General features: G+C 33.9%; 3 protein-coding genes across 3 annotated transcripts; 2 read left to right on the forward strand and 1 right to left on the reverse strand.

Annotated features, from left to right (window-relative positions):
- Window positions 1–638: 638 nt before the first annotated feature.
- On the forward strand, window positions 639–3,157 carry LOC126654086 (F-box protein At-B). Its single transcript, XM_050348142.2, has 3 exons — window positions 639–1,067; window positions 1,480–1,570; window positions 1,708–3,157. The coding sequence occupies exons 1-3, from the start codon at window positions 709–711 to the stop codon at window positions 3,037–3,039; spliced, it is 1,782 nt and encodes a 593-aa protein (XP_050204099.1). The 5' UTR covers window positions 639–708; the 3' UTR covers window positions 3,040–3,157.
- A 246-nt stretch (window positions 3,158–3,403) lies between these two features.
- On the reverse strand, window positions 3,404–8,006 carry LOC126654053 (COP9 signalosome complex subunit 6a). The gene is made up of 9 exons (XM_050348096.2): window positions 7,531–8,006; window positions 7,317–7,405; window positions 6,479–6,572; window positions 5,485–5,546; window positions 5,322–5,400; window positions 5,043–5,135; window positions 4,460–4,560; window positions 4,097–4,152; window positions 3,404–3,718 (listed from the first exon to the last, which is right to left on the reverse strand). Exons 1-9 carry the CDS (start codon window positions 7,841–7,843, stop codon window positions 3,637–3,639), a joined length of 969 nt encoding a protein of 322 aa, XP_050204053.1. The 5' UTR covers window positions 7,844–8,006; the 3' UTR covers window positions 3,404–3,636.
- A 917-nt stretch (window positions 8,007–8,923) lies between these two features.
- Window positions 8,924–18,897, forward strand: LOC126687056 (peroxisome biogenesis protein 5). Its single transcript, XM_050381413.2, has 15 exons — window positions 8,924–9,298; window positions 9,454–9,588; window positions 9,691–9,850; window positions 10,406–10,599; window positions 10,713–10,964; window positions 11,200–11,319; window positions 12,200–12,367; window positions 14,364–14,557; window positions 14,921–15,167; window positions 16,118–16,202; window positions 16,382–16,491; window positions 17,634–17,858; window positions 18,120–18,185; window positions 18,451–18,545; window positions 18,626–18,897. The coding sequence occupies exons 1-15, from the start codon at window positions 9,182–9,184 to the stop codon at window positions 18,702–18,704; spliced, it is 2,247 nt and encodes a 748-aa protein (XP_050237370.1). The 5' UTR covers window positions 8,924–9,181; the 3' UTR covers window positions 18,705–18,897.
- The last annotated feature ends 1,370 nt before the right edge of the window (window positions 18,898–20,267 follow it).

A 20,267-nucleotide genomic window follows, 5' to 3' on the forward strand; every position in this document is an offset into this window, starting at 1 on the left:
ATTTGACATTTTGCCCTCTTAACTTGTAGTTTAATTTATTAAAATGGGCTAACTGCCTATAATTACCAAGTTCGTGTACTGATTTGTCAATAAAATTAATTTATATGTTAATTGTCAATTACTTACAAATTTAAGGAGCAAATTTCTACTTAAGTCCGTCTACTAATGACAGTGGTTTAGTCAAAGCTGGAAACTAAAAATTCTATATAATAGGAATTATTGAAGGCTTAATTATTTAAAAACCACTCACCTTGCACTTTTTTTTCATTTATACACTGAACTAGGAAAAAATTTATTTATACCATGACGTATGTATTTATGTTTCACCTCTACCTGAAGCACTAAATTAACCTCTTTTCATTAAGAAAAAAGTTTAAAATAGTTCTTCATTTTTAACCTAAGCTAATTAGAATTTAATTAGAAATGAATTTTTTCTTAAATGAAGGACTATTTTAAACTTTTTTTTAAATAAAAAGAGGTTAATTTAGTGCTTTGGAGTAGAGGTGAAACATAAACACATACGTCAGGGTATAAATGAATTTTTTCCTAGGTCAGGGTATAAACGAAAAAAAGTTTCAAGGTGGATGGTTTTTAAGTAATTAAGCCCATTATTTAAAACTGAAATATCCGAACTAAATAATCTTAACACTCATCACCATCAGCACCACCATCAGCAGCAGCAGCAGCAGCATCGGCAACGGAATTACGATGGAGAGTCTACCATTAAACTTGATTAATGAAGAAATTTTCTCAAGATTAGATTTACAAACACTTTTGACTGTCTCCTGTGTCAGCAAAACCCTAAAATCTTCCATTAAATCTCAACTCCTTCCGTTCAAATCCTCACTCGAACTCCCATCATCTCTACTTCCAGACGCCGACACACTGTCTCGTATTATAACTCAGTGCACTAATTTTAACTCGCTCGCTCTCAATTGCCAACGCCTCCATGAATCTTGCCTAACCCGCTTCTTGACTCGCCAACTTCGTCAACTCAGTTTATCTCGCTGCTCTCTGTTCACTTATCAGATTTTCATTTCTATTGGACAAAATTGCCCTTTTCTCAGGTTGGTTTTCTGTGTTCTTCATTACCCAGTTCTTGTAACTGTATAAAGATTGTCTCTTTTAGTTTCAAATTTTAAGAATTGCATTGAATTATCAATTCTAGGGTAGGTTAATCGAACTTCTATAGCTAATTATTGTAGGAGTTTCTGTTGCTGTATGGATACGTACTAAGTAGCATGGACACTTCATTCCATCAACATTTTCCGTTTCGAAAACGTGTTAGAAATTTGATGTTTGGGACATGAAACTTAATTTCTAACATAGGAAACCTTAAAATACCACTGTTTCGCCGTGTCCGTATCCACGCGTCTCGTTTTTAGGTATCTGTGTTGGTGCTATGATACATATTATATGAAGCTATTTGGTGTTTTGCAAGAAAAAGTTTGTGATCTCTGTTTGTTTTTCTAATGACAGAGTGCTAATGTTGGAACTCACAGATCAAGGTTTACCAGACATTTTGAGCATAAATATTGGTTACATGCTTCGTAGGTGTATTTACTTGGAGGTAAGCTAATACCATTAGGCCCTTTTGATGTTTGTTGATGATTTTCCGTAAGATACTGCTTCAATTTGTGTCTGGATTTTTACATGAGAAGCTGATTTTTGTTACCTGAACATGTTTTTTTTTTGTTCTGATTGTAGAGTCTTTGCATTAAAATTCGAGGGACAAAGATTGATGTAAATGCTTTCCAGTCTGTCGAATTATTTCTGCCCAAAACCGTTAAAATTCTGAAGTTGAAGTCATTAATGGAAGGAAATGCAGTATCTATTGTAAAGATGCTAGCAGCTGTGGGAACTTTTTCTTGCGCACCTGTCTCTCCAACATCATACAGTTGTGCTCTGCAATCTCTGTCTCTGGTCTTAAATGTGATATCTGACCAGCTACTTATGACTATTACCAGCTCGCTTCCTCTTCTAGTAGAGCTGGATCTCGAAGATAGGCCTAGTAAGGAACCATCTCATCACGTTGACTTGACCAACAATGGGCTGCAATCCTTAGGTTCGTGCCATCATTTGACTGGTTTGTCCCTTATACGAAGTAGAAAGAAGCATCCAGGATCATTTAAAAGAATAAATGATATGGGCATGTTTCTCCTGTCCGAAAGTTGTAAGGATTTACAATCACTGAGACTATTTGGTTTCTCTAAAGTCAGTGATGCTGGATTTGCATCCTTGTTACACTCATGCCAGAAGTTACAAAAATTTGAAGTTCGTAATGCCTTGCTTTTGTCAGATCTGGCATTTCATAATCTAAATGGAACAGCATCTGCCCTTGTTGAGGTGAGATTGCTGTCTTGCAGCCTTATAACAAGTGAAACTGTGAAGACATTGCATAATTGTAGGACCTTGGAGCTGCTAGACCTGTGTGGCTGTAAGAGTATTGCCGATTCTTGTATGGGATCGATTTTACATCTTCAAAAATTAACGTATTTAAATCTTTCCGGTGCTGATATTACAGACGCTGGTTTATCCATTCTAAGTCAGGGGAGTTTTCGTATCTGGTATTTGAGTCTTAGAGGGTGCAAGAGGATAACTGATAAAGGAATTTCTTCTTTGCTCCATGCTGATGGGACAATTGTGCAGACACTAGCGGCACTGGATGCAGGTTGCATGCCAGGACTATCTGACAATGGAATTATCACAATTGTCACAGCTGGTAAAGAGATTACTGAATTGTGTATTAGAAATTGTTTTAACATGACAGATTCTTCAATACACGCCCTGGCTACCAAGAGAAACTACGGGAACGGGAATAAGCCACTTCAGCAGCTAGATATTTATAATTGCAGTAGAAGATCTGTTGACTTGTTAAGTATTTTGAGAAAACCTTTTTTCAGCGGCTTGCATTGGCTTGGTATTGGACTAACTTGGCCTGCAAGTTATTGTAAAGAACGACCATGGCTTACAATGTGTTTTGATGGCTGTGAAATGGGATGCCATGATGGATGGAAGTTCCATAGTCCATCCGTTTGATTTTGGTTTAGTCATTGTAATGTTAATGCAGTTTATGCAATATGTTGAGAAGTCTAATAGTGGGTTGGCCTTGTCTCCTTGTGTTTGATTTTCTATATCATGATCCTCTGAAATCTTATTTGTGGTTACTTTTTTAAATTTTCTTACAATTATTTAATTTTATTATTTATCGAAACGGCTTGAAATATTTTGAATGAGTTCCTAAGAGTTTTCAGCTATTGAAAAGGGAAATGCAATTCTGTCAGAAGATTCCACTTTTCAGTGCATGAACTGTTGCTACTCAATTTATTTTCAAAGAGATAAATTACATAACATATATCCAAACAAGTTGTCAATTGCCCAAACCTGTAATAAAAACCATAAGTAGGGGGCAATTTTGAATCCATGAAAATAAAATCCTTTTGGTTCCAAGAAAATCTGATGGATTTCTATTTTCTCTAATTGTTCAGTTTCTACGGAACATATTCCAGAGCTTCTTTGTGCTATGAACATATAAAAAGGACAAAAATATCAAAAAAATGGACCCGGAGAAAAGGCACTCGACCCGGAAACAGTTGTCAAATCAGCACTAACTGCTAATATAAGATATAGTTAAATTCAAATAAAAGCAGTTCGTCCACCCCTTCGAGTATGCCTGTCGTAGGCTGTGTTGAACTTGTCAACTAGCTCATTCATTGTGCTGGAGATAAGTAGAGAGAAAGAGCCATTAGTTAAAGAAAAAAATAACAGATGAGACATCAAATGAAAATCATTAAATGAAATGTATACATATAAATGTGACCTACAGAGCAAGTTAAAGTTCTTGTGTACAGTAGGCAAGTCGAAAGCCTTGCTAGTTAAAATTTAACCATAACAAAGTTGAGGACGGTCATTTTACAATCTACAGCTACTGTTGTGCGTTATGATTTTTTGGTTTTCACAGTTAAACACGGATAATTTGAGTTCATTTATTTTCAATAATTAATAAACCAAATCTATGTTATAACAGAAGAATACATTTCTATTGTAAAGAGCAGATGATTGATATAAATGCTGCACTAGTGTGCCTTTATCATACCTTGAGCAATTAGTAAACATGGCCAGGTAAGTGATTAACAACGTGTCATTGTACTCCTGCACAAAAATGAAACATCAGTGTCCCTGTCACATACAAATGTAGGATAAAAATAACAGCCATCCCCGCATAAATTCCAGAATAAGAGTGGCAAAGTACGGATTTTATAAAGGTTTTCCTTATTAGTTAAAAGGCACGCCTGATATCACTCAGGAGAAAACTTGAAGTGGTTTTCAAGATTAGAAAATTGAGATTTGGAAAGAAAAAAGATAACAAGACTCACTTTTTAAATGCATAAAATTTATAAATAATATCGTATAGAAAGAGCGGCAAATAATCTCCAAAAATGTAACAGATGTCACTCACCATCAAGAAATCATCTTGAAATTTTTCTGATTCAATGGCTGGCAATCTTCTCAAAAGGCTTGATACCTGTCTTAGTAATGAGTTCTCACAAGGAATTTCACCTGCATTCAAAAACATTACAGATGTAATTAATGCCAAGCCTAAAACTGCGAACTCTTACTTTTGAGAAGAAAATATATCTGCCTTCAAAACAATTCATAAGACATCATGGCCCTGCAGTCTACATTTTTCTAATAATTAAATAAGGGAGGATCCCTTTAATTTAAACCGCAGGCCAATGAAGCTGATAGTCCATCAAAATGGAGCACAATGACAGATCTTGGGTCATCAAGAGGATGTAGAGTAGTATTACAAAACATTTGATGATTTCAAACTATTTAAAATAGAAACCTAAGTATTGTTCAAGTCTTCTTTTAATTTTGCAACTCTTGATAAAGAAATAGCATTTCTCCAAATTCAAAGATAAAAAGTATTAATATCTTTCATAGCATCTACATTGTTTAAAAAAATCTTTAATGAAAAACCCTATATAATTATAAATCTGAATTAGTTGCATTTGCCAACTAAAATCAAATGCATGTACCTTTTTGCATCGCAGCAAGATAGTGATGAAGTACCCTAATTCTGCTATTCAACATTTTGATGGCACTGTGTATACCAGTAAGGTGAGCAGCCACTGCAGACAAAAGCCAAGCTATATTAATACATGTCCTAGAATAAAAAACATCAGCAATACTACTATTTTTTTCCTGCCTTCTGAAAAACAAATTATTTCTAACTCCTCTCAAAAATAAAAAACAATTATTGATTTTTATAGAATAACTAATAAACAAATAAAGATAAAAGGGGAGATAAGACTTGCACTGAGTTGCTGCAGAGCCTCCGTCAGAGGGCTTAAGATGTGCCACATGATCAACTGAGATCCGTTCAGCTTCCACTGTCTTAAAATCCCAAAGAAAAGGGTCAATAATGTAGTTGGTAACAGAAAAAAAAAAAAATCCACATAGCAAATGGAGATGACTAACCTCAATTGTATAACTTGAACGAACGAATATGAGCTGTGGAATGCCGTCAATGACATGCAGCTCTAAGATTGTAAAAATCAACACCCAAAAGAGTAGAAATGTTATTCCCCAGGTACAACTCATGAGTAAATAAGATCATAAGAACAAACAGTAGGAATAGATATTTAGTAAGCAGACAAATGTAGTAATGCTTTCCCATTAAACATTATGATGACGACATATCCTAACTGAGTCAGGAATAAATATAAATCATATTTGGTTATAAACTAAAATTTCACAACATTCAGTTACATACACCGTCTCCTGACAGTTCAGGGTACTCAAGCTTATTGATAGAAAGTCCAGTTTGCTCACAATGACACTCAAAGCATAATGATATCTTTAACAGAAAAAACATAAAATAGGTAAGTACAACTGTTAAGTGTTAATACATTTCTTATGTCTGTAGACATTGTCTTTACATACAATGTCTCTCTTTAACGTAGTCCATAACTCCATAATCAAGGTTTTACTCTTTAGTAATAATATAATAGCGATTATATTCTAAAACAAAGTAGCAATCTTGTTAGATTCAGGCTTTAAATCCTGATGGGCTTCCATTGAGCAGTGGAGTAGACTCTAGAGTAATAATTTCATGACTTATTCTCATGTCTTTACAATAAGTAGTTTTTTGGTAGAAAAAGAAATAAAAACAAAATTAATATTAGGACAATTCGTACAGGATTCGAACCATAGAAGCATTGTAAGAGAAAAACTAGGGGCAGGCAAAGAAAGTTTGGACCCCTCTCAAAATTGAGCTTCACATATGTGTAAATATGGCTATGGCTATGGCGATGGAAAACCATAATTTGTTCCATTGAATCAATTAAAGAACTGATCGTGAGTTAGGCAATACTCCCTTAAATGGCAAATTCAGATAAGCAGCATGTAGGTGGATTAACAGCTAGTCAGCTACACAGAGAGTAAAATAAGAGAGCGACAAAAAATCACATACCACTTTCATTAATAGTCACAGGAAGATCCTTCTGAGCAGGATTGATTGAAGGATTGAGTAGAACATAAACAGGACTTTCATTAATATCCATCAACTGTTGCCAAAAAAGAAAAAAATAAGTTACAATTTATCGACAACGGCATATAAATGCATCAAGAACATGGCAGAGCAAACTAAAGAAGGAACAAAAATAGAATAATGAACAAACACATATATTTTACATTAATGTATCCCCTAACTATAAATTAACAAAGAAGACTGTGAAACTGAGTTTACTTAATTTTTACCAACTATCAGCATTAATGGTTTTAAGATTTCAGAAGATGCATTTTGAGTCAAAGACCCATATACAATTATCATGCATCAGTTATTTTTAATACAAAATATGTTGTCCTTGAATTAAAGCTGATAAACAAGCAGCCAGAAGTCAAAGACTACTACGAACTATGATAACTTAATGAGTCATTAGTACATGACAAAATCAAAATAATGCAATGATAGTCAAGCTCTTAAAAGATAATTTGCAGGAATTTTCGTTAGAACACCTACGGAGATATTTCAGGCATTCCGAGTAACATACTAAAAGCCCTTAATATACATATAAGCTTCACCAAGCAATTGAAGTGAATTCCCTTGAAGTAAACTAGCTTCAGAATACTAATTCGCAACAACATTTCATATTATCGTATATATCAAAACTCGCTTCGTCCATTTATTTTTTTAATAAACTTGAACAATAGTCAATAGGGCTTCACAATCACAACAAGACACAGAAGCTAAAACTAGAACACGATTACGATAAAATTCAGATTACTATTAATAATGATAACAAACATACAGCTTTGTGAATATGCATATCAGATTCCTCAGCATCGCTCCCCGTCGAATACCATCCCAATATATAAAAGTGAGGAAAAACCTTCTTATCTGCAAATAACACACCAAATAAACAATAAACAAAAACCCTAAAATTTTCAATTTCACTTTAAATTAATTAATTAAACCCTAAAAAACAATCAAAACAAATACATAAACTTAAAAATATATATTACAAAGCTCTTGCTTCTTCAAAAGAAAAGCACGATCAAGAGAGTGAGTGACAGGATCATAAAGAAGTTCGAAACTGTTAAAGATCTCAACAGTCCGTCCTCTTTGTACTCCGATTACACATCCGTACACTCTAGGCGGTGGAGGCGGTGCCGCTGCTACAGTTGCTCCTCCTCCGCCTACACAGTCACTAGCACCGCCGTTGTTAGTAACCGGAGGGTTCATCTGAGACTTGACACGCGTGTAGTGATCTGATATGTTAACTATTACTAATGGATGTAGCTTAAACGTTAAGCCGCTGCTAGACGACGACGCCATTGTCGTTTTTGAGGTTTTGCAATAAAAAAGATATGTATAATTTCGGCTTTCAATCAAAAAATTTGTATCTCTGAGTTTGATTTTTTACTAATCGGAGATACCGCCGGAAAACCTTTGTGCCGGAGAGCGAGTGAGAAGACAGCGTATATGTATGTCCAGAATTCAATTTTGTGTTGTATGTATATAAGAGTTGTTTGTTTGGTAAAAGGTACGAATATACCCTTAGGTTTAGAAACATATCAGACCCTCGTAATTGTTTTGAGTAACAATACACTTGATATTTTAAAATTTGGCTCAAATAACCTCCTGATAGTACGAAAATATTAAGAAATGCAAAATTGAAAAATATTTACAACTTTCTAACCACAAATTATAATTTTAAGCTTTAATTGATGTGGAAGATGATTGCAAAGTAGTATAAATTATGGGTTTGTAAAGTAAGAATTTGAGTTTATTATTTATATTATAATAATAATACTTTTTAGGTAAATTTATAATTAATAATCGTAATAATAATAATAATATTTTTGAAATATTATTTTTGTTTGAGATATAGTTAGTGGGATGAATAAGTTATATTATTAGTAATATTTTTTAATATTCATTTTAAATCAGTTGAACAAGGAGTTTAACCAAACCGGCTAAAGCTTAATATTCACGTATTTTACTAAATAAAATAATATTAATATAAACCACTAAAAAGACAAAAAAAAATTATGGTGCTAAAGGGTGACAATAAAAAATGTTTTCTTTAAAATAAAAAATTAAAGAAATTATCACATCATATTTTTAAGAATAATCACCCAAAAATACATTTTAACAATGAAAAAAATACAAAGTTTATTTTTTTAACACTTTAATCTTCTCATTTATTTTATATGTTAAATAAGTAAAAAACAAAACCGTTTATTTAATAAATACTCTTAAATTTATTTAATACACCATAACTATCGTCGCAATAAAAAGATAAAACAAATACGGCATCACCTAAAAATGTGTGCAACACCATCTAAGAAATTCAATACGATCCAGCTCAAAGCTAAAAACGACAACTAAAATAAAATTTTATATCCTCTCGTAGATAACACAAATAAATAAAAAATTATATGGATGAAGTCTTTTATTATCATCAACATCATCAGAAGGATCGAACAGTATCATAATCCTCATCGGAATCTTCCCTCCGCCTTTCTCCGACGAACTATTTATAACAATATCCACTCAATTCAATCGTCGAATTCATAATCTCTTCAACTTAATCCCATTTTTGAATTTCTAATCTTTTTCTTTTTCTAAAGATTAGAAAAAGATTAGAAAAAAAGAAGCATAAAATTAGCCATGTCGGCGCGTGAGCTAGTTGCCGGAGGAGGATGTGCGGTTCCTGGCTCTTCATCATCTTCCAACCCTTTGGGAGCTCTTGCTAATACTCTTCTTGGGTCTTCTTCTAAAACCCAGGTCATAATTCTCTTCAATTTTCAACTTTCTTGCACTTTTTTATTTATCTCAATTTAATTGCTTATAGAGTTAGAATTTTGTTATTTTTAAACTTTTTATTATGTGTGTTTTGCTGTATTTATTCAAAGTTTAAATCTTTGGGTTTATGAGAACAGGAAAGGCTAAGGGAAATACCAACATCAACAGCTACAAGCTCTGAGAATCGGTTTTATCAGGATGTTCAGAATCCTATGAGTGCACTTCCAGGTGCTGAATTTGAACAGCAATCATTTTCTCGCCCTGGCGGTCAGGTCTGATATGTTGGTTTTTTGCTAGAGGAGATGCATATTTATTGAAGGGTTTTGTTTTTGCTGTTGTTTCTAGAATTTAACTGTGAGTTTTTCTATTGCCAGACTTCGGATTTTCTTCGTGGGTTTCGCTCTGCTGATCAAAATGGTTTTGCTGATGCTTGGGACGAAGTACAACAATCTCATGGACCCCCAATGGCGGCCAACGTTCCTCAAATGGATCGTATATATGATCGTGGACCTCAGCATCAACCAACGTTGGACGGTAATAGCACCACTTTACATTAGCGAATTTTGGCCATTGCTGATTTGGTATTAGCTGAAATTGTTGAACTTTTTGATATGCTAAACAATTTAGTCAATAAATAGAAAAGAAAGGCAATTTAAAAGGTTCATTTTGGTGGGAATCTAAATGAGATTTTGCAGGGCTGATAAGTTGGTTAAGCATTGCTTTAAAAGATTAAAATTTGTTCAATTGACTTTGCATATTAAAGAGTTGAGGTTATTATGACTCCAACTGAGTAAGTAACCACTATTGGAAGTTTCAGAAACTAAATAGTACGTCAGAAATTTCTTTTACTAGAAACATATTAGAAGTATGGTTAGCTGGGACTTTACAGGCTTGAAGAATGAATGGCATACAATCTATTATCAGTAAAGTAAAAAATTAACTGACTTTAACATGTAGAAACCTGAGACGAGGTTCTTGGAGCTGCATAAACTATGTTGTTCTAAGCAAAAGTTTTAGCCTATGATTGAGCTGTTATCATATACATTCTTCTCTCTTGGTGTAATTTATTAATTTCTATTTATTCTTCAGGCCCACCACAAAGAGTATTGTCAGGCTTCTTGCACTCCTTTGTTGAAAGTAGCCGTGGTGGAATTCCTTTTCGTCCTGCTCAACTGCCAGTCTTAGGATTATCTGAAGGTGACAAACAATGCATACGTGATCGTAGCAGCATTATGGCTCGGCATTTTTTTGCAGATAAGAGTGAAGACTTTATAAATGCACAGGTCTTTTGCCCTTCTTTTGTCATGTTTCTTTTCTTTTCAAGGCTAATTTTTGATTTTAAATCTTGCTCTTTGGACAAAATAATAAGTATGTATTGACTATAATACATCTCCAGGTGAATGCACTATTATCTTCTTTGGAAATTGACAGTGATGTTCGTGCCAAGGGGCCTTTTCCTGGGAGATTCCGGGAGCTGGAAGATTATTGGAATGAGTCTCAAGGTGGTTTGCGACCCGGTCCTCATGCTGCAGATGGATGGATTACAGAATTTAACCAGCACAGTATGGACCGTGGTAATCCTGATGCCTGGGCTCATTCATTTGAACGACAACATGGTACTAATGGTTGGGCCTCTGAGTTTGAGCAGGTACTCATATTTGACTATCTCAATCTCAGTCTGATTTTCTGTTTATGATATGATTGATTTGAATCTTCTCAATACTACAAGGTTGGTACCATTTCGATGTGTTTCGATTCTTCTATTGTCAATGGAGGGTTATAAATATTGCTTCTTGAAGATATTGTTTTTGCAAATTGGCTCTATATATCATGGGCATGCTATTCATTATGTGTTTTTATAGTTTTAACTATATTTGGTATAGGAACAACAATTGCTATCGGCAGATCATATGAGAGGTGCAAATATCTCAAACTTAGCTGCAATGGAGCAGACCCGTATGCTTGCTCATACTTTAGCTCAAAATAACGACCCTAAGTTTCAGGTTAGTTTTCCACACGGCCTCCATCTTCTTTTCTAGTCGTGTATCCTTTGTTATTTTTTTCTTTTTAGTGTGGATATTACATGTACACAGTTGTAAATTATGGCATTCTAATGCATTTGACCACAACAAACATTTAAATTTGGTATGTTGTTTATGGAACGATTTTGTGGAATTGGTTAAATAAAGCAATCCTTTATCCTTCATAAAATACACCTAGCTTGCACTGTTACATTACAGTGCAAATAGCGACTATCTTTCTGCAAAGTCTTAATAACTTTGAGGGTGGAAACATGAAAATGACAATCTATTATAGAAGCGGCTTTTGGGATATTTTCTGATGATGAAAATTGCTCCATTGCTGTTTCAGGCTGTCATTTAAAGTAGCACATTTTGTTTAGATGATTTTGAAGCACATCTTGTGAATTCATAAGCCAACTTTTAATACTATCTTACACAACCTGGACTGGAGATAGACGTAACATGTTAATTAGCCAGCCATTTTTTTGGATCCAGAGTTGTGTTAAGGTTATAGAAATTGGCAGAGGCTTTACTTGCATCGCCTTTTAGCAATTGGATGAATTCTACTATCCAGCAGAAGAAAGATAATTCCTTTTTGAAAATTGATTGGACCTTATTTGAAGAAAGCCAATAATGAATTAATTGGTAATAATCCAAAGACGCCAATCTGAATACACAAAGTGATGGACCGAAAACTAAATGGGTGAAAACATAATCCTTAATTGTAGCTACTATTTTTGTTCATTATGTAATTATGCATTTGAAAGTACTACATTTTTTTCTTTAATTTTAAATCTTTCCTTTTTATTCTTTTTTCTTGTTGTTGCTTATGCTTGAATATTCATAATGCATGAAATTTCAGAATTCAAAGTTTCTTCAATTTGTATCGAAGATGAGTCGTGGTGAACTCATTATTGATGATAATCAAGTCAAGCCAGCAACATTGTCTGCACCTGGTGATTGGGCAACCGAATATCAACAACAAAACCATGGGAGCTCTTCTTGGGCCAACGAATTTATGTCAAATCAGGTAATGGGCTGGTTTCCTATAATTTTTCTTCCCTTTTTTTGGTTCAAATTTAAAATGTTGTTGACTTTTGGAGTAGTTAAGAAACTCAGAGAACCCGTTCTTCTGGATTTTCTTTGCAGAAACATGTCTTTCTGTTTTAAGAAATAAATAGATAAAAGATCATTTATTATGCTCTAAAAGTAGTACAACAAAAACTGAAAACTAAAATCAGAATTAATAATTTTTTGATTGTTGAACTGTTGTATATTCCAATGGTTAAACACTTAAACTTGAATGAAAAAGATTGTAATTGTAAACTTGAATATGATAAAAGAATGCATGTCTAAACATTTTATGTTTTATTAATCTAGCTTTTTTTCGTGAATTATGTATTAAGCACATGTTTTGCTGTTTGAACCTCCTTGAAGTTTATATAAGATATATCATCAATTTTTTTTTCTAATCTACTATTTGTTGAGGGTGTTCTCTTCTTCTCTCGTGAATTTGTTTCACATAAAGATAATATGTTTATGCACTTAACTAATCAGTTAAGCCATTAGCATGGGATCTCTACACGATGCAATTATGTATAAAAGGGGTGTTACCTAAAGAGAGATGCATAGGATTGCTTTGAAGACGTACTAATTGGCTTAGTTGTATGGAGTTATAGTTGGTGTGAGAGCCTAGGTTTCAGCATCATACTGTCTTACATCTGCATAATACTGGGTTACAAAATTCAAAGTATTGTTAACTTATACACCAACTGAAGACCAAGGATTTTACTTTTAGAGGAGTCAACTAATTTGGTGGTTCTGGTATTAGAAAGACTTACTTTATTGAGCTTTCTATGCAGAGCAAAGTTATCCATCTAAAATTTCTTGTTAGTCAATATTCATAATTTGCAGGAAAGTGAGTTGCAGTAAAAGTTCTAATAATGTGCCTGATAGCTTTTTTGGGCTAATAATCACCCATGGCCCCTCAACTTTAGGGGTACGGGCGCTAAACCCCCTGATGTTTAAAAACGGGCGCTAAACCCCCTGAACTTTGAGGCGGCGCTCACAAAACCCCTTTTGGACGAAATATGACCAAAATACCCCTGGCGCCGTTTTTTCAGTCAATTGTCAGTCTTAAAAAAAAAACTGACACTGCCATATCATCTGACACGTCAGAATTATACCTTAAAAATTTCAAACACCCAAAATACCCCCAATTTAATTTTAAAAAAAAATCAAACCAACCCAATTTAATATAAACCAATCTATCAACCCAAAAACCGACCCAACCACCACTCCACCAACCGACCCGTCACCCGACCACCGCCGGAAAATTTTCCGGTCATCTTCTCCATTTTGAAGATGACCGGAAATTTTCCGGTCATCTTTATCTGTTCCTCAGAGGAACAGATCGGTCTGTTCCTCATGTTGAGGAACAGAAATCTGTTCCTCAGAGGAACAGATCGGACGATCTGTTCCTCTGAGGAACAAATTTTTTTGATGACCGGAAATTTTCCGGTCATCTTTAAATCGGAGAAGATGACCGGAAAATTTTCCGGCGGTGGTCGGGTCAGTTGGGTTGGGGTATTGGTCGGGTCAGTTGCTGGGTTAATTCATTAGATTGAGTTTTTTTTTTTTTTGTCTTTTTCTAAATTAAAGTAAGGGTATTTTGGGTGTTTGAAATTTTTAAGGTATAATTCTGACGTGTCAGATGATATGGCAGTGTCAGTTTTTTTTTTAAGACTGACAATTGACTGAAAAAACGGCGCCAGGGGTATTTTGGTCATATTTCGTCCAAAAGGGGTTTTGTGAGCGCCGCCTCAAAGTTCAGGGGGTTTAGCGCCCGTTTTTAAACATCAGGGGGTTTAGCGCCCGTACCCCTAAAGTTGAGGTGCCATGGGTGATTATTAGCCGCTTTTTTGCTGTATGCTTAAAGAGGCTATTCTCTTTTATTCCTCCTTGAAAACTCATTATAGTTAGCATTTGTTTCTAATCCTGGCTTCTAATGTTGGTAATATTTTTAGGTTCCTCATGGACCTGAACAATGGGCAAATGAGTTTGCTACTGAAAGAGGGCAAAATGGGACTGTGGATGATCAGTGGGTCAATGAATTCTCAAAGTTGCATGTCGATGACTGGGCAGACGAATTTGGGCAGCAAGTTGCGGAAGGAGCATTAGGGGATAGTACTGCTGATAGCTGGGCAAATGCATACGATGAGTCAGTATTTTATCACTTCTATGAGAAATTTGTTTCTTACTTGGTTTAATGGATTGTTTCATTTAATAACTTACAAACCACTGCTTTCTTTTATTTTTACTATTGAGAGTGAGCATATAGTTGCATAGTTGCTGCATCACGTCCTCTTCCCTGAATGTTGCATCTGTTTATATTTTGTTGGTTCTTGTTACAGTTAGCTAGTATTTGGTCATAATAAACTAAAAAAGAACTCCGCTGGAAATTTGCTAACATAACTACTGGTCATCGTCTCATTGATTTTATCTTTTCTTGCAGTGCTATTTGCTAGAGCAAACATCTTTTGAATTTAATTAATGGGAACGGGTGTATTATTTACATGTGCAGGTATATGAATGAACAAGTAGCTTCCAAGCAGCAATCAGATGCTTCAAGGGGAGTTTATGTGTTCTCTGATATGAACCCTTATGTTGGTCATCCCAATCCTTTAAAAGAAGGTCAGGATCTATTCCGCAAGGGGCTTCTGAGTGAAGCAGTCCTTGCTTTAGAGGCTGAAGTCTTGAAAAACCCTGATAATGCTGAAGGTTGGAGGTTACTTGGAATAGCACATGCAGAGAATGATGATGATCAACAGGTGATTGAACTCGCAGTTTTCATAGTCTTTAATTGTTTTTCTGCAGTCTCGTAAATTGGTTGGTTACTTTTGTTTTTGAAAAACATCCTTGAGAAAAAGATACCACATGATGTGAGCCCAGCCTGAACTTTTTAAATAACTGATATTTAGTTTTTTGAAAATAGAAAAATTAGTGTATAATGTAAATACAGAAGTATCAGAAATATATGTGCCTATCACCTAAAACGTTCTTATAATTTATAATTTCTGCAAGCCATAATGGAGTTGGGTTTGTATGCTAGTGCCTTCCTTTGACTTTTATGGTGGTACCCTTCTTCGATTAATCAACTATTAATCTCTTCCCGTAGGCCACTGCGAAATTAGAAAGTTGCTATAGAGCTGTTTCAAAATCCATTAACTTTGATGATGTCATGTCCCATCTATTATAAGTGTTTTATACGCAATGCGTGATTGAGAACCTGCTAAAAATGTTCTTCCTGTCTACTGCATCTCTTTAGCAAACTACTAATTTTGCAATATGTTTGTGACCCTTGGTGAGGATTAGCGTTTCCTGTTGTGTGTTATACAAAGATACTGCTAGTTTCATCATCTTCCATTGTTTTCCTCTCTGAACTTCTGCTAGTACTTCTTCTCTAGCATTGAATTCTGAAACATTTTGAAGTTAGTTGATATTTTAATAGCTGAGCCACTGAGTTCTCAAAATGCTTAAATTATCTGGCGATGTGAGTTGCTAACTGGAGGTAATTGTCTTATGTCACGATTCATTTTCTCTAGTGCGAGGCTTTCTGTTGCCCATTTCTATGAAGCACTTCTGTCATGACTTTAGATCTTAAATGAGAAGAAGCTGCACCACAGCAATTTAACTTGCATTCTGTTTTAATTGTGAAGAAATCTAATCTGGTGAGACTTTGATGTGGTATGATTATGATTAACTATTGAAATCTGTACAGGCTATTGCAGCTATGATGCGTGCACAAGAGGCGGATCCTACAAATCTTGAAGTGCTTCTTGCTCTTGGTGTGAGTCATACAAATGGTTAGTAATTTTGCTCCTTTTCTGGGACATGTAAACTTCAAGTGTCAAACTATATCGTGTCCTAGATCTTAAATGGAGATAGCTATGATGGGTCCAAGTGAGAAAGTTGTTATGCATCAATTATCAATTCCAAAATAAAATTCTTTGAGTTTAATGATTACATGTCTATAAAATTGCAGAACTGGAGCAGGCACATGCTTTGAAATACTTATATGGTTGGCTTCGCAATCACCCAAAATATGGAACACTTGCCTCTCCAGAGCTTTCTAATTCGTTATACCATGCCGATGTAAGTTTTATTTGGAATTCTTTTAACTTAAAAGCAGATAGTATTATTGTTGGGATTTCATATGTATTATGTCGATGGAAGTATTATTTCAAATATTTTTTTTTTTGGTTACTTATGGGTAGATGGGTATCGTCGCTACCTCTTCTTATTATTAGCTGTTAGTGCACATTCCATTAAGTGTTGCGAAAACTGTAAGGTGTAAATAACATGACAATGTATTGCATCAACCATACATTGGGGAGGGTAGTTGCCAATCACACAGTGGAATTGTCATAAACTCAAAAGCCCAGTGACGCAACAATCTTATGTTTGAACTATTGCATGGATGAATTGCATGGCAAGGTCATAAGCAAAATAACATGATAAAAACATCTGCGCATATTGAGAGATTATTTAGGTGTAGTATTCTGAATGTTATTGAGGGTGTATGTGAATAAAAAAGCTTAGTTTTAAATCAAGAGGCATTTACTCTTTCTATCTTATGTAATTATTTATTTAAATATTTTCTGATTTTTATCATTTTCTTTCCTCTCCTCGTATTAACCTGTTTTCGTTGAATTCCTTTTAGCCATGTCAATATGGGATGTGTTCTTATTAATCTACTTTGATCTATACTTTTGAAATTACAAAGTGCCTTAGGGAGCCATTTGATTAAAGGATTAAAGATGTTGCTTATATGTCCTTGTAGTTTTATTTTCCAGTTGATTCCTGTTCCATATTTTGAAGTAGCTGCCATTTTTATCCTATCTGCTGTAGTTTGTTTATCTTTATGGTCATAAGCTGCAGATAACATTTTTCATCGTTGATGGTTTTCACATGACTTGCACATAGCTACCAATAATTACCATTTTCTGTACCATATTGAAAAATGAGAGATGACGACCGAGTGGGACTTTATCTTTTTTGAAATTGCAAATGATCAATGACATATTTGTACAAGTTTCTGTAAATGTAGGAAGTCATCTGCAATGTTTTTTGTTTACATTACTAGTGGAGATGAATTTTGATGCTTGGAAGTTAAATTTGTATGCGGATGTTGTTTAAAAGAAGCCGTGGTTCTTTTCTTGTTTAATGTATACCATTTTTTTATTTCACTTCAATGGACTTATCAAAATTATGCTTCTATGAATTCTGATACACAGGTTTCTAGATTATTCAATGAAGCTTCTCAGATGTCACCTGGGGATGCAGATGTACATATTGTACTCGGTGTACTTTATAATCTATCCAGGGATTATGACAAAGCTATTGCTTCGTTTCAAACAGCTTTGAAACTCAAGCCACAAGATTACTCACTTTGGAACAAGCTTGGTGCAACTCAAGCCAACAGTGTCCAGAGTGCAGATGCAATATTCGCTTACCAGCAGGTATGTCTGTTCTATTTCAATTTCTATGGGGAAATTTCTATAGGATTGCTCTCTTTAGATTTATTTTTTATAGTTTAGTAGTTGAAGTGGATAAGGCATCTTATTATTTTATTGCTTTTTTGCCTTTAGATAGTTTTGCAATTGCTTTTCGAAAATGCTTCAATATTTTTTCGCCTTTAAAGTGACCATGCAACGGCTTCCTTTTTATTGTCAACTTTAGCTGGTGTTTATTCATACGATCGTTCCTTTCTGGTTTTTCAGGCACTTGATTTGAAGCCAAACTATGTTCGTGCATGGGCGAATATGGGAATCAGCTATGCCAACCAGGTTAGAGTTCCTGCTTGACTGGTTAAGTTGGGATGACTAATATGCTGTATAATATTCCTAATTTTATTGCTGTTGTAGTAATTCAAGTAAATGAGATCTGCCCGTTTTATATTTAAATGATGTGTCATTTGAGATTACGAGTTTACTTAAAAATGTAAGCACATGATTCAATCACAATACGTGATTCTGTGTTAAGTTGCTGCACTTTTGTACTTGAATATTAGAATCTGCAACCCTTTGTATAAATGTTTCTTGTTACCTGCAGGGTATGTACGAGGACTCAATCCGATACTATGTCCGGGCACTCGCTATGAATCCGAAAGCAGATAACGCCTGGCAATATTTGAGAATTTCATTAAGGTATGCTTGTCAGCTATGATCACTATTTCACGAGTCATACAATTTTGTACAAACTGTGAATCCGTTTTTCTTTTTTTCAGCTGTGCTTCTAGGAACGACATGCTAGAGGTTTGTGATACGCGTAATATCGACGCTTTGCAAAAGGAGTTTCCGCTGTAATAGTCTGGGAAGTGACATACAAATTATAGGCTGCATTGCTGAAGAGCGAATGCTAATACTAGAATGTGATGTGATTCTTATAAACATGGAAATAGAGCAGAGCATATTCATTAGAAATAAACATTGTACTATGGATTAATAGTTCTGTCATTAATATTAAGATGAGAAAATAAAGTTGCTTGATATTGATGTATCTTAAGAAAAGAGTCGACCATTTAGTAGATGTCATGTGAGAAAGAAATTCAATATACTGGATTTTGATACAATGGGAATGAATTCTTTTAAATTAGTATATAATTAATAATAAAAAAAATTAAAATTAATATAAGTGGTCTATCTTCTTTTTAACATTAAATTTTAAAGGTCAAATGTCTTAAAAATACACAATTTTTACATTTGTTCTAAGAGCAAATTATTACTCGGAAGTTCAATACATATATTATAATTCATAATTTGATTTCTTATATTTGAAAATCAAACGATTTGACCTCATTTTTGTTTCCATCTCCTCCCGTCCATTTTTTGTGTTAGTCAACTGAATCAAATGAGTAAATCAGAAAAAAAATTAATTTAAAGAAAAACGATTTGGCTCCCCATTTTTATTTTTATCTATGATTTAGTCCCTTAAATTTGAAATCAATTTACCTCTATGTTTTTTGACTTGGTTGACTAACACTTAAAATAGACGGAGGGACTCAATTATTGAACAATCAAAAGTGAAAAGATCAAATTATCTAATTTTTAAATAAAAATGTGAATTATAACAAATGTTAGGAGATTCAAAGTAATCTGCTCTTGCTTTTACGTTTGAAAATTGCCTATTTTTTCAAATTACCACTTTCACCCTAACTAAGATAACAAATTGACATCTTTTTTATTCAGGATAAATCTAGATGTGTCCTTCATATATATGACATATACTCTACATAAGTCGTTAACGTTATAAATGATACTAAAAACTATCTTTTCCGCAATTATAAAAATTTAAAATAACAATTTTTTTCACTTAATATAAAAAATTAAAATTAGAATCAAAAATGTTAATTCTCATATTTAATTAACCCTAAAAATGACTAAATCAAAATCAATTCTCACATCAATTAAATACTCCCTCCATCGATAAGCACTATTTTGAATTTCTTTGTCCCAAACTATAAGCGCTAATTTATTGCTTGAATACTTAAATGACATACATACTTTCATTAATTATAATATACTATTCCCTCCGTTTCGTTTAAAAAATCTCATATTACATTTTAGGATGTGCCATTTAAAAAGTCTCATTACTATTTTTGAAATGTTTTTCCACTGAATCCTATTTTACTCTTATTTTAGTTATTTTATAAGAGTTCTATGGAAAATTCCACTATTATTAATAGGGGTAAAAAAATGAAAAAATATGAAAAGACAAAGATAATTAATATTTTTTAACTTGTGTGTAAAGTCAAATGGGACTTCTAAAGTGGCACAGAGGGAGTACATTAAAAAGAGAGGAAAACCCACCAAAAAACAAAGTAAACACTGCATTAAATAAGAGCAAGTGTGGTATATTTTTATAAAACT

The sequence above is a fragment of the Mercurialis annua genome, linkage group LG6, assembly GCF_937616625.2.
Source record: "Mercurialis annua linkage group LG6, ddMerAnnu1.2, whole genome shotgun sequence".
Lineage (NCBI taxonomy): Eukaryota > Viridiplantae > Streptophyta > Magnoliopsida > Malpighiales > Euphorbiaceae > Mercurialis > Mercurialis annua.

What these genes read in the sequence shown, in the direction of transcription:
- LOC126654086 (XM_050348142.2), top strand. Translation starts at nt 709, where the DNA reads ATGGAGAGTCTACCATTAAACTTGATTAATGAAGAAATTTTCTCAAGA. An exon ending in CAAAATTGCCCTTTTCTCAG is followed by an intron (nt 1,068 to 1,479) that starts GTTGGTTTTCTG and finishes TTCTAATGACAG; the next exon opens with AGTGCTAATGTTGGAACTCA. An exon ending in GTAGGTGTATTTACTTGGAG is followed by an intron (nt 1,571 to 1,707) that starts GTAAGCTAATAC and finishes TTCTGATTGTAG; the next exon opens with AGTCTTTGCATTAAAATTCG.
- LOC126654053 (XM_050348096.2), bottom strand. Translation starts at nt 7,843, where the DNA reads ATGGCGTCGTCGTCTAGCAGCGGCTTAACGTTTAAGCTACATCCATTA. An exon ending in ATATGCATATTCACAAAGCT is followed by an intron (nt 6,573 to 7,316) that starts GTATGTTTGTTA and finishes TTTTGGCAACAG; the next exon opens with TTGATGGATATTAATGAAAG. An exon ending in ATGTTTACTAATTGCTCAAG is followed by an intron (nt 3,719 to 4,096) that starts GTATGATAAAGG and finishes ACTTATCTCCAG; the next exon opens with CACAATGAATGAGCTAGTTG.
- LOC126687056 (XM_050381413.2), top strand. Translation starts at nt 9,182, where the DNA reads ATGTCGGCGCGTGAGCTAGTTGCCGGAGGAGGATGTGCGGTTCCTGGC. An exon ending in GGTCTTCTTCTAAAACCCAG is followed by an intron (nt 9,299 to 9,453) that starts GTCATAATTCTC and finishes TTATGAGAACAG; the next exon opens with GAAAGGCTAAGGGAAATACC. An exon ending in CAATATTCGCTTACCAGCAG is followed by an intron (nt 17,859 to 18,119) that starts GTATGTCTGTTC and finishes CTGGTTTTTCAG; the next exon opens with GCACTTGATTTGAAGCCAAA.